This window comes from Cladophialophora immunda (genome assembly GCF_000835495.1).
Source record: "Cladophialophora immunda strain CBS 83496 unplaced genomic scaffold supercont1.6, whole genome shotgun sequence".
NCBI classification, from domain to species: domain Eukaryota; kingdom Fungi; phylum Ascomycota; class Eurotiomycetes; order Chaetothyriales; family Herpotrichiellaceae; genus Cladophialophora; species Cladophialophora immunda.
The window spans coordinates 443,474-457,364 of record NW_015622546.1 but is presented as its reverse complement, the minus strand read 5'-3'; the positions used below and the strand labels follow the sequence as shown (position 1 = coordinate 457,364).

Below are 13,891 nucleotides of genomic sequence, written 5' to 3'. Positions count from 1 at the left end.
CCGCCACTGCTCTCCCCCTCTTTCTCTGTCTTCGGGGTTTAGGCATTGGAGGCTGTGTCCGTTTTCGTCTTGTAGGCATGGTATCGGATTCAAAGAACGGCCGTGTGTCGTCTCGCGCTCGTTGTGCGGTTGAGAGGTACAGAGAAGGTGTTCTGAAATATCAATGAAAAATTGGGAAAACTGGTCGAGCTCTCGCCAAGTCGCAACTGTCTTTGTTAACTAAGGTGGTGAAGACCCAAACCATGTGAATGAAAACCAACACCTTCCAAATCACGGGGTTACGCGTGGGTGCCAGGCTGCCTGCTTTCACGCGACTTTGATGCCTGAAGCCTCGGGCAGTCTGCAGGAAATTCTTTCTCTTCTTTGTCAGACATCACGTATAGCTCCTTGAGATCAATCACACTTATTATCCTCATCGCCTCTCACGTCTAGCGCATCCCATCTTGTAGCCCAGGGAAGCTGGTAGTCTACTATGGTCTATAGGTCAGTCTTTCCATATGACAGTTTGTGGCGTCAACGTTGCAGGTTCTGAGACAATCTTCCCATCCATAGTCAACGAAATGGTGGTCTCAGGGCTAGATCATCAGGTGCGAAGTCAATTGATACGGAGTGGCTGCGTGTGTGTGTGCAGGCTTCAACCTCCATCCAGCCTCAAGTCTGACGTGGCGCAGTTTCCAGCAAGAGACAAAGGCTCGGCGTACGGATGTCTACCCTCCTCCCCTCGTACTCAGCACTTTCTCTTGATCCCGACAGGTCAAGAAAGTCGACTTGATAGGCATGTGCCATTGAACTAATATCCCGCGGGGTTGCCTCGCGTTAGATCATCCCTGCTCGGCAATGCTCGCCGGCATTAGTCCACCTATACATTCCCCACCATCAATTTCCCCACGATTTCTACCAAATCCCCAGACTTCTGCACCACCACATGTCTTCGAACCTCAACCGGACCTGTAATACGCGCTTGGATTTGTTGTTCTTGACTCTACCACCACCACACAGCCCCAAGCACACGCTCTGTCCTTGTGGGTTCGCCCTCATGTCGGGGCAGGTCCCAAAGCTGCCGCGGGCTGCCTGCAGCTCCTGTCACGCACGGAAGATCAAATGTGATCGTCGCCCTGGAAGCTGTACCGCATGCTCCAAGACCCAAATTTCATGCCGATATCCCCCGAGCGAGCAAATCCTGAAACGGCGGATGCCGAGGGGACCATACAAGAAGAGAAAGTCTCACCGAGAGAGAGAACTGGAAGATTTGGTCAAAACAATGGCACAAAAATGTAACGAGTTGGAGGATGCCGCCAATGCAGCCCTGAACACGTCGCCCCATTCCGCCGCTTCACCCGACTTGGGGCTTATTGTGGACGTGCAGGAATATCAGAACGAAGTCCGGGGATCATCGAGTCCGAAATCTGTCGTCGCATCAACGCATTCTGTATCGTCCTTTAAGTACCCTGAAAGATCTCGCCTTCTGAGTGAAGAATATACCGTCGCAGAATGCCCCAACTTTTCTGGGCCAAGCTTGACTACTCATATTGATCCAGAGCATGCGGTAACTATATGCTCGGAGCTGCCTTCCACCGCGCCTTTGAACTCTTGGTTGCTCCGGTCTCAAGTATTCGAGCTGTGGCACATCTACAGAAGCCACATTGATCCCGTGATTAAACTAATCCATTGTCCGTCCTTCTCGGAACAGATTCTGCTTGCAACATCTCACTCCTCAGCGGTCGATTCCTGCATACAAGCGCTTGTGTTCAGCATTTGTTATGCAGCGGTCGATGTGCTTTCCGCTGGCGAGGTTGAAACTCGATTCCAGCTAAGAAAGGACATGCTTGCTTTCTTCTACAAGCAAAGGATGGAGCGTGCTTTGGGGGAGGCGGCGTCGCGCCAGAAGCCGTCTTTACATGTCCTGCAAGCCCTTGTTCTTCACGTGGTAAGTCAACAAACTTGATGGGTTTATTGGACTCAATTTGATGTTTAGATCTGCCTCTTTCGGCGGCTCGGGGGTGATGTTCAAGCAGATACGGCTTTGTTTGACAGGGCCGTGTCAGAAGCGCGCCTCCTGCTCCCAGAAAATGGTGACAGCCACCACGAAAACCTGTCGCTGCTTGAAACACAGATCTTTCTTCGTTGCTGGTGGGCATTATATGTTCTTGATTATCACGGCGCTGCGAAACGCGGCTGGGCTCCAAGTACTACTCTGCACTCGCAGCAGGTTGCGCTTCCTCTGAACCTAAATGACATCGACCTGAGCCCAACTATGCAGCAGCTTCCCGTTCCCAGGACGTCATTCACCGAGATGTCTTATTTTCTTGTTGTCGTTGAACTCACTCGGCTTGAAGCCGCCTTGCCACATCTCAAGACCAGTGAACCGGGTTCTAAGCATCCATGCGACCTGGGATCCATCGTCAACGAACGAGTGCGAGCGGTGGAAATCAATTTTCTTTGGCACTGCGAGACTTCTCGACACATTGACTGGCTACTGTTATTGACTGCCAAAGCAATGCTAGTACGTGTGGATGTGGAAATGTTTCCTTGCATCTCAAGTCTAACACTCAATCCACAGAATCCAATCGAGATTCGGATGCTTCGAATGGGACAGGCGACTTATTCAATCGACAAGTCGCTGACTTGTACCGCAAACGCCGATCTATCTGAAAGGACCTTCTCATTGGCCCTCGATGTGATTGAGTGTTGGTATATTCTCAAAACCAACCCGAATTTGACATCATGGAGCTGGTACACTGATATATTCCACCACGGATACGACGTAAATTATATCAAATCGGAATTGGCCAACCGGCCGGTATCAGAACAACGCACTCGAGCCCAGACGTTGCTCGAGCTTGGGGTGCAATAAGAAAGGTTTTAAATCAGTGGCCTGCCTTTGGTGGTTACGATCTGAGTCTCCCAGTAGACATTGCCGGTCTTTCAGAATGCCTAACCGCCGACGTCTTCACCAAGGAAGCCAGGAAGAACAGAAATCAAGCGGACTTGGTGTTACAATCTTGCAACGGACACTGCGTCAATAGTTTTTACACCCTATCAAACAGCGACTCTTTGTGCATCTGGCTCAACTTGTATTGTGCAAGATGGGATATGGCCATATCATCAATCCTTGCCAATCAAAATACTTCATTCAGAAGACCTTCGTACGAACTTCAATCATCGGCCCGGGCCAAAATAGCCCTCAGCCCCCCAGGGACCAAGGCCGTGAACTGCTCCTCCGTGACGAGCTTACGGTCCAGCACATCCTTGGCTTTATACCATCTGATGACAGTCGCGATGCACAGGTAGAGCTCCGCCAGGGCAATATTGAGACCAATGCAGATCCTTGATCCAGATGAAAACGGCACCAGCTGACGCTCTCGCCGATGCAGCAGCTCTGGATCTTTTACTAGCCATCTCTCAGGGTCAAAAGTCTCGGGGTCGTCGTACACCGACTCGTCGTAATGCATCAGGTAGACTGAAGACGACACGCTTGTTCCACCTGGAAGATAATGTTCCTTTTCCCCGGTCGTTTGGACCTTGAATCTCATGCCTTCAGATGGCACCAGGCGTGGTAGCCTGCCACGAATTGGTGTTGCTAGCCGCAACGATTCGCGCACACAAGCCTGCAGGTACGGCATAGCCTCAAGATCGCGCAACCCAGGGTGAACCTGTCTGTCATGCCACATGTGCTTCAGATCGGAGTGCAGACGCTGACGGATCTTGTCATTCATGAAGATCGACCAGATCCCCACCGCCAAAGTGAAGCCGGTCGTATCAGTGCCCGCCACAATGCTCCCTATGCCGTTTGCAGCGAGGTATTGTTTTGACAGTTGCGTGTTCTGTCGTAAGCCTGCTTCCTTTACCGAGACAAGCACAGGAAGAAATCCGCCTTTCTCAATATTGTCCAACCTATCGAGCGAATTCATTACACGCTTTCATGGACAAAAACATTAGTCATTCTCTGGTTTCAAGTGGAGTGGCTTTTCTTACACCGGTCATGCTGGGGATCGCTTGGAAGACTCGCCCGGGTAGTCTTATCATGATCGGTTGTAGCAACTTCCTGATCGTTGGGAAATTCATCAGCTGGAGAGGAGGAGGGTTAGCATGGATGCAGTCATCTTCCAGACCAATCAATCGAGACGCACCAAGAAACTGGCCCGACCGAATTTATCAAAAGCGTCTAGCAATGGTTCATCAAGGTCCGGTCTCGATAAAGCTCCATAGCTCTCTCCAAAAGAGAAACGCGAGACAACATCAAGAGCGAATGAGCGAAACAGCTTCGTCAGATCCACCAGCCTCCCAGAGACATAGTCGTCGTCCAACAGGGTCGTCAGCCTTGTTGCAAGCTTCCAAATCTCCGGCTCGAACTCCAGGACTTTCTTGCGAGCGAAACCGCCGCTGAGGAGTCGCCGATGGTATCCATGTTCAACAGAACTTGAGACGGTGAAGACGTTGATGTCTTCGTTGGCAAATGTGTCATAAAATGCGGGATCCTGATCAGATGGTCTTAGCCATGCTGCACGAAAATTCAGGCCCAAAGACGTGTTTCACCTTGTTGAAATTGGACGCTTGTTGATATATCGTTTTCAGATATATGTCCGCGTCCTTGATACTGACATGGTTGGGAGCGATGCGGACAATAGGCCCTGCAGGACGCCACGGCTTTAGCAGAACCGGTTCTCTACGTTCCAGTTTCAGAATCACAACCAAACTCACCATACTGTGAGTGAAGTCGTCGAATGGTCTTCACGATTGTTGGCCTGTTGTCCTCAACGTACAACCAGAGGCTTGTCGCGGCTGCGAGCCGTGGTCCGGGTATGTTACGCAACGGCGAGAACCAGATCCTTGTGATGACCAGCACCAGTCGCCAGACCACCAGGAGTAATGCGAATAGGAGACAAACCGTCCCGGTTGAAAACTCGAAAGGTTGGTGCAATTGCATAGTTACGAAGCTTTACTTTGTGTGCAAATGTTGAACTGGCACCTGCTAAAGATAACTGGACTATGTACCAGTTGTACCTTATGTCTCTCCTGGTTTTCACTGTCCCTGTAACAGCATCAGCATCGACAACGTCCAGAATGTGTCTCCGGTCAGTATTTGCCCCGAGAAGGGCATGGACCTTGACTCGACTCCATCGAGCGATCGTCAATACCCCCAACTCAGCTAAGACTCGGACCTTAAAATTCGGGGCCGAATTTTGTATGGGATCGACCCACTCTCCAACAACCTAGCCCCCACAGCCTGGGGATAGACAATGTGCTTTTGTGGGGAAGAACGAGAGAGACGGTGTGCGTGATTTGTCGAACGGCTTCATTGCTTCACGACTTCTCACAAAATACATATTTTTGAGCTCGGCCTCTCCAGCCAGAAGCATTCGTGTGCTAAAAATGACCTCTGGCGGTCGCTCGAGTTGCGCTTCGTGGAGACTTTAGCTCGTCGGGTTTCCACCGCCTTTACTTGCGGATGCTCGAATCAAAAGCCCACACATGATCATTACGGCTTCACTGCTTCTGTACACAGCAGAGCGGAAATAAATTAGTGTAACAGCACTCGGAAAAGTGCCTGGCGGTGACAAAACATGAGAAGAATTGGCGCAGTCCAAGAACGCGGGATACCGCCGGAATTCAAGAACGGGATATCCCAAGGCCCCTTCTCGATACCATCCACAACTACGAGCATCTGAAGTTCCTTAAGCCGATATCACGCTCCCGCACTGCCATGCCTTCAATCTTGGCTTTGAGTTCCTTCTTGAAAGCAGGGAAATCCATCAACTAACCAGACCAGGCGTTGGGTTCATAGATCATGCAAGAAAATCGTTTTCAGCGGCCCCAGTTGAGAGGGAGCAATCCAATCGACTAGCCCGAAATGAGGGCTTAGATGATTAGAATCAGAAAAACCGAACGATTATGCTAAACCGTGGTCTGTAGACTCGCAAATGCTCGCCTCTTGCAGACCTACACCCAATGCTCCACAGAACAGTCTCTGTTGGCACCGATTGCCCGGCTCGGTCTTGCACGAAACTCTCGCACACGTGTCACATTTGTGGAGGGCACGCTGATAATAACGTCAGCTTCATTTGCCGAGAACGCGAGCCGAGCTCATTAGGATGGCCAACCGGTTCAGCCAGAACAAAGATTGCATACAAGCAACGGGTTTGTGGATCTGCTTCCCCATCTCCACTTCGCACACTCATGGCCAATAGAAATCAAGTGAGGATGTCAGATCAAGCCACGCTAGCTGGTTATGGCTTTTCCGCCCCAAAAGGATCCGCTTTTAGCATCCTCACTTCCTAGCGCCTCTAGCAGTGGTCAAGGTCGTGTGTCGACTACCATGTCCACGGCGCGGTGTGAGAGATGTTCTATTGCTCCTTCAAGCCTCTTTCCAAGAGACCAACTTGCAAGTACACAGTCGGCAAAATTCGATGTATAAGATGACATGACAACCCTACGCCTTCTCAAACACTCGGGACGTTTCCTAGATTGAGAAACTGGAGCTGCGCTGCAATATGGCTGTACTGGGGAAGGACTCGAAGATCCTCATTGCTGGTGCTGGACCCTCGGGTCTCGCGCTGGCACAAATGCTCCGAAAGGAAGGGGTCAACTTTGAGATTTTTGAACGCGACGTGTCACGCCCTCAAGGCTGGTCCGTGGGGCTCGACAAGTGAGTGAACAGTCTCAGTCTCTGGCAGAAGCAGTTTGGACTGACACCAAATAGATGCCTGGACGAGCTGGAAAGACTCTTGCCCCCTAATATCGCGGGATTCGCCACGCTGAGCCCAAACTATGCGCTCCGGAGACTGGACGCGTTCACCGTGATGGATGGGACTACCCACGAGGTCGTCGGGGTGACCGGATCCAAGAGCTTCGAGGAACAAGACAGGATGTTCTTCGTCCCGCGCGAGAAGATCCGCAACCTCTTGACGCCGCACACGAACCTCCAGACGGGCAAGCACGTTACCGGCTACACGGAGGACTCGGACGGCGTGACGCTCCTCTTCAAAGACGGCACCACCGCCCGTGGCACGCTCCTGGTCGCCGCGGACGGAGCTCGATCCACCGTCCGAAGACAGCTGCTCGAGCGCAGCCCGCTGATACAAACCAACTTCATCGTGATCCACGGCGTCGTCCGGCTCACCGTGGAGCAGTGGCGGCCCATCCTCGAACATTCGTCGTGCGGCATTCTCCTCGGGACGGACACGTGCAAGTTCTACTTCCTGCTCATCGAGCACTGCGACGACGGCGACGCCCTGTTCAACTGGAATGTGTCGTACCGCAGCCGCGATTTCGCAAAGGACGACCTCTGGGCGTCCTCGGCCAGTGCGGAGGAACTCCTCCAGAAGTCGCTGTCGGTGGTCAAAGACCTCCCGGGCTTCTTAGTCGACAATATACGACGCACGCCGCTCGAGGGCATCCAGCGCCCGCCAATCAAGCTGGCCGAGACGGTACTTCCTGACCAACTCCTTCCTCGCGGCAACGTCACTCTCATGGGCGACGCTGCGCATTCAATGGTACGTTAAGAATCCTGTCGATTGAGCCTCGGGCTTGGCTCGACAACACGTGTCCCTTCTTGTTTTGCTATCTGACGACTCTTAGCTTCCATTCCGCGGCATGGGTGCGAATACGGCTCTGATGGATGCGTGTGATCTGGCCAAGGCCATCATCGACGGGGTTCGCAATTCGTCCTCGGTGGACTCGGTCCTACAGGCGTACGAGAGAGTCATGATCCCCCGGGGGCGGGAGCACGCACTGGCGTCCCATGCCGTCGGCGAGGGTGCAGTAGCAAGCGAACTGGCAGGAGGTCGTCTCGAAGAAAGTTCGGTTTGAAACAGGGCTCGAAACGGTGTCCCCATATTCGCAATACACGAGAGTCTCCCAAGGTGGAATTTTACAAATGGCCCAACTTGGACAATTGATCCTTGTCGCCCAAGAAAAGGTTGCCGTTTCGACCGAAATGACTCATTCTCCCAGCTTGCGAGTTGTTGTGTACGAGTTCTATCTGTCCCAGTATCTCTACTTTGCATGAGTGACACCATGTCTGAGCGTCCCGACTTTGTCAAAGTAAATCTCCACCGTGTCTCCGTCCTTGAGATACCGAGGCGGCTTCATCGTGAAACCCACCCCGCCAGGCGTCCCGGTGAGGACGATGCTGCCCGCGTGTAAAGTCGTCCCCCGGCTCAGAAACTCGATCAAGGCGGGGATTTTGAAGTGGAGCTCCGCCGTGTTGCTCTGCTGGCGAAGCTCGCCGTTGACCTTGGTGCGCAGGGCGAGGGCGTGAGGGTCCTTGAGAACCTGGTAAATCCGAGTAGTCAGATAGTGCTTGAATTCAAAGCTTCTTCACAGAGAGTCTTTTTGAGACTTTGGTTTGGCACTTACATCTGCAGACACAATGCAAGGCCCAACAGGGCAGAATCCATCGAAGCTCTTGCCGTAGGTCATCTGGGGAGGAGGGAACGTGCCCACGAGAGTCGGGTCCATTTGCCACTTCCTGTAAGATTCAGACGTCAGCTTGTGTCACCGGGTTTTTCATGGTAAATAGAAGACTTGAGACCTTGCAGAGACGTCGTTTGCGCTCGTGTACCCAAGCACGTAGTCCATGGCGTGTTCCTGAGAGACGTTCTTCGCGTCTTTGGCGATGACTAAAGCCAGCTCGCCCTCATAGTCGGCCTGGTCGTCCTGGATGATCGTCGCGAGCTCGACGTCATCCCCGTAGCCCGCGAGGGCATTGGACGTCTTGGAAAACATGGCGGGATAATTGGGGGGCTCGATGCCCAGTTCTCGGACTATCCACACCAGGTCAGCGTAGATTCTACTCCAAGGCGGTTCCTGGGTCAACGAGAAAGGGCCTCTTCGTACGGTGACTGATGTAGTTTCCCCCGATACATCGAATGCTAGGGACCATTTTGTACGTCAACGGGCCGAGCAGCTTTTTGACGTGGAGCACACGGTCGGTGACCCGGCAGGTCGGGAGCAACGGGTCGCCCGTGACGACTCTTGCCGTCAACGCCGCATGGTTCGACGGGTCACCGATGTCGAAATCGGCGTCGGGCACGAGTGCATCGCCAAAATAGATCTGGTCGTCCTCGGCGCTGATGAAGCGTATCAGTCTTGTCCACGGTATTCTCAGTCGTGTGGCCATGGTTGAATCAAAATATCGATGTTGGATATTTTGGAGGTGCTGCCGATCTTGGGGGGGGGGGGGGGGGAATCAATATCGATTTCGCTCCCGAATCCTCAGACGCGGCAGTTCGACACGGTTCCTTTCCATGGGCTATTTTCGACCCTCGCCGTGGACCTTGGGAACCTTGCCGGATACAGAGTGTATCCGGAATGCTTCTACAGTCGGGGTTTAGACTGAAATACGTCCAGGCCACTTGTGGACCGCGCTTGAGATTCCTATGGAATGTTTGAATTCGAGTTAACGATTGGCCATGATTGCGAATCTGCTTGAAAATGTTAGGCTCGCACTTTGGATAGAGTATTCTTTTCTGCCACTAGATCATTGGCTACGTTCTTCGGCAACCCAATCGTCTTTACTGCTGCTACAATCGTGCCCTCCTCTCTGGCTTTCCAACGCAGGGCCCAGTTGAAGCTTAGAGTATGTCCACCCCTGCTGTTCTTCTGGGTGGCTCACAGCCATCAGACTGCCAGCATGCCTTGTTCTTTCACACCGTTTTGAAATTCAAACTTCCGGACCATTTCCTCAGTCTCTGGCCGTATACCTGGAGAAAGACCGCCAGAACGAGTCCAAAGGTGCAGATACCAGCTTGAATACCGAAGCTCGTCTTTGTTCCTTCACTTGTTGCCCAGCTCACCTGCTCGTAGGAGATGATGAAGCCGCCGACTGTTCGGCCCACATTGAGCCACGCCGCAGCCTCGCCCGAAGCTTCTGGGTACGAGTCCAGACAATAGGCATTGATGCTCACGACCGACGTCATGGCGCCCATATTGAACAGAAGCCACCCGGCTGCCGCAACCAGGTAGTGGAGACGGTCCTGGAAGGCGTATCCGATGAGCACCAAGCCAGCAACGAGGAATGGCGTTGCTACCCAAACTCCTCGAAGTCGAGCCTCGGGATGGAAATAGCCACTGTGGCTCTTTTCGTAGCGTTTCGCGATGAAGTCATGCACGAAATAGCCTGCCGCTTCGCCCAAGACTGCACCGATCGCAGGTGCAAAGTAAAAATAACCAACTTGGAGGATGCTGAAGTGATAGAGCGGAGTGAGGAAGATTGCCGCCGTGGTGTTGATCCCAATCTGCCAGGCGAACGTGATTCCGGCGTAGATGACCGATATGAACACAGTTGGAAGGATTAAAACTCGTGCTGGACGTCTGATAGTCTCTCGCACGGTGTTTCGTAAGCGTCTGGACCGGAACTGCTCAACGCCGACCAAGCGTAGCAGTCGACTCCTCTTCGCTGGTTGCTCCTCCACCTTCAGTCGTCGATCATAGTATGTTTCCTCTCCGAAAACAATGACCAGAACAAGACACAGTCCAGTGATACTGGACAAGACCCAGTAAGGCACGGTCCACCGTTGAGTTGTGAGCATGAATGCTCCGAGCATTGGCCCCATAGAGGGAGCAAGGATGACAAAACAGACCCATATGCCAATTTTCCGCCTAGGCATTGTTAGTTACAGATGAATATCGACGCAGGCCATGCAAATACTGACGCCTTTTCGTGGAAAAAGAACAAGTCATTGATGAGGATGGTCGCCCCAGACTGACTGACGGCAGAAAAGAAGCCATTGAGAATCCTGGCTGCCATGAAGGATTCAAACGTGACTGCGGCAGCGCACCAGATAGCCGTTCCAAAGGCCATGCAGAGCATCCAGAAAAGGACAGGGAGGCGACCGAAGTATGCCGAGCATACAATGGAGAATAGGCCACCCACTCCAAGCATGAAGACATTGCCTGCTTGAGAGTGGTTGACATGGTCCGGGGTCAAATGCCATTCCCTGAGATGAAGCGGTCAGCTGCGTAACTTGTATCTGAAGATTTTGGACGAACTGTGCCTGTGGCAGTAACGTCACTGCGCCAATCGAACTGCCGTATTCTGGCAAAAAGGCGGACAAAGAAACAATGATGAGGAGCGTGTGTTTCTTGAAAGAAGTCCAGTTCAAAGGATCGTTAGGATCGTCCGATGGCTGTGGCACAAGAATGGTGTGGCCATCTTTGGCAAATTTGAGACTATTCGTCTGAGCCGCCGACGTCGTGAGGTATATTTTCCCTTCGGGTCTTGCAACTGGCCCTTCAGGCGGAGACTCTTTGGCATCTGCATACTCCAGCTCCACCGCGGTTTCGTCTCTATGTTTCTCGTCAGTCATGTTTAATTCGACTGCCATATTTGCTGGTAGTTCAAAGTGGGAACAACAATGTTCTTGAGACGTCGAAGGAGCTCATGTCTCTATGAGGGTCTTCTAAAGTGTTTCTACCTCAGTCCACAGGAGATCCCTCTGGGCTAGACCTCGTAAGAAACCTTTGTAACCGGGAGGATGATTTCGGGCCCGAATTTCACCCCGGATACGATGTCTTGGGCAACCCTTGAACATGCGCTAGACTTTTAGACCACAGCCTACTCCCTGATCACTTTTGGCTTCAAGAACTGAGTGAATTGATGAACGAAGTCGGCGAATTTGTCAGCAAGTTTCTCTCGACCGTGTTGAAAGCCGAAACGGAAGAGTGATGGGTGGGAGAAGAGAGTTGACGCAGTGTTGCTCAACTCGCCTTGCACCGGAACGTAAAGCTTCCATGAACCGACTGAGGTTGAGGGAGCCTGGTCTATGTTTTCGTCAGGAGTTGGTAACGCATATGAAGGCTTTTAAGATCAACCGTATTTGTGGTATTCTGTGTTCAGAATTGAAACAGTGACGACTGAAAGAGAGAGATGGACTCGACTCCACGGCCTAGAGACCCTTCGAAGCTCCCACTTCCATCGAGGCTTCCGTCTCAAAATGCGAATATCTTGATCGTTGGAGCCGGTATATCCGGGTTGGTCGCAGCGTTGGAATGCTGCCGTCGAGGGTTTGACGTCGAGGTACTGGAAAAATCAGATGGGCAAATCCTGACAGGCAAGTCACTCGGACAGACAATCTCTGTATTCATGACCTTTACTCACATTGACATTGCAAGGTGATACGGTCTCTCTCGCACCCAGCTGCCTCGGCGTCTTCAATTACTGGCCACAAATCGCAGTCGAGCACAACAAGTACGGATACGACGCGCTGATTTCATACGTGAGGCATTCTGGAGAACATATCTTTGGCCCGATACCAGCAAATATGGGACAACTTGACCCAGATCTCAACGACACACGCCGTGTCAGGTTTTCTTTTATGCACTCTCGACCGCAGATATATCAGACATTTCTGTCAGAAGTCCAGCGTTGCGGGATATCTGTGCGCTTTAACAAAACAGTGGTCGAGTACTTTGAAGACAAAGAAGCCGGCATTGGTGGAGTAGTGACCGAAGATGGTCAGAAATTTGTGGCCGACATCGTCGTTGCGGCTGATGGAGTTGGCTCCATGTCCTACAAAGTCGTGACCGGCAAGAAAACCAAAGCCCGAAGCAGCGGATTCTCCATGTATCGGGCTGCGTTCCCTGTGGATCGAGTCTTTGCAGATCCCGAGCTGCACAAGACTTTCTCGACATATGGCGACAAGCCCCGATGGGATTTCTATATCGGGTGAGTATGGATCGGTGGGCGGAAACAGGAGATTTAACGAGGCTTTGCAGTGAAGACACCCATTTCACGGCATTCACGTCCAAGGACCTGGCAACTTTTTCTTACACCCACAGAGTGATATAAGCCGTGAGACCTGCCCCGACGGCCATTTGCTAATCTGTGAGCTAGGACGACGGCTCAGCTACCGACTCGTGGACAGCATCGTTGAGTCCGCAACATGTTCTCCAAGTGATGGAAGGAACTCCAGGATGGAGTGAGCAGATCAAAGGTTTCGTCAAAGCCGCCCCAGAAAATAGTATCATAGACTGGAAATTGCTCTGGCGTGACCCGCAGCCGGAGTGGACGTCGCCCGGTGGTCGTGTGGTTCAAATAGGCGATGCTGCCCATTCATTCCTCCCGACTTCGGGAGGGGGAGCCACACAAGCGGTAGAGGATGCGACATCGCTGGCGGCATGTCTGGAGATCGGAGGCAAGAAGAACCTTGCGATCTCAACCAAAGTCCAGCAGAAACTGCGGTAAGTGCCCACCAGCTTATAAAGGCCATCACGACGGCGGGGCTGACATTCTCCGAGGTTTGAGCGTGTATCGTGCCATCAGTTGAAGGGCTTCTTAAACCGCGAAATGATCCATCGCACAGACTGGGCATCCATTGCCAAAGATCCGTCCGCGATCGAGCAGAAACATGGTGATTGGATTGTAATGCACGATCCAGAAGCTTACGCCAACGAGAACTACTGGAAAGCCTACGATCATGTCGTTCATGGCACGGAGTTCGTCAACACCAACGTCCCCAAAGGCTGGAGTCACCGGACATGGACGATTGAGCAGGTCTTGAGCCAGCCACTGGCTGGTTTTCAGGAGAGCGGAGATTGGTCTTAAAGAGATGCGTCATTGTGCGAGGCCCAACAGGGTCGAGGTCCCTAGAATATGTAGACGATCTGAAGGATCGTTAGATATGGCCGATGACACTATGAGTCTATGACGAGACATTGTGAAAATGAAACCAAATCGTAGTGTTGGAGTTTCGGTCCCAATCCAGCCACATCTGCAGATCTTCTGCCTTTCGTAGGAATACGCAATTGACTGAAGCGGGTCCTGGAAAAGCGTCTGCAAGCCATCAAATCTTTCTGGACACTCAGAGCAGAATCTGCTTGGTGAGCTCTGGGGCATATGATTCCGACTCGGCCGAGTCCATCGGGAACTTGTACTGTGATCACTGGAGTG

At 52.2% G+C, this 13,891-nt stretch overlaps 1 protein-coding gene across 1 annotated transcript; it reads left to right on the top strand.

The window, feature by feature from the left end:
* Positions 1 to 1,036: 1,036 nt before the first annotated feature.
* Positions 1,037 to 2,854, top strand: PV07_09808 (uncharacterized protein; the record flags this gene model as incomplete). The annotated part of the gene is made up of 3 exons (XM_016397098.1): positions 1,037 to 1,927; positions 1,976 to 2,503; positions 2,561 to 2,854. The coding sequence occupies 3 exons, from the start codon at positions 1,037 to 1,039 to the stop codon at positions 2,852 to 2,854; spliced, it is 1,713 nt and encodes a 570-aa protein (XP_016244289.1).
* Positions 2,855 to 13,891: the final 11,037 nt, after the last annotated feature.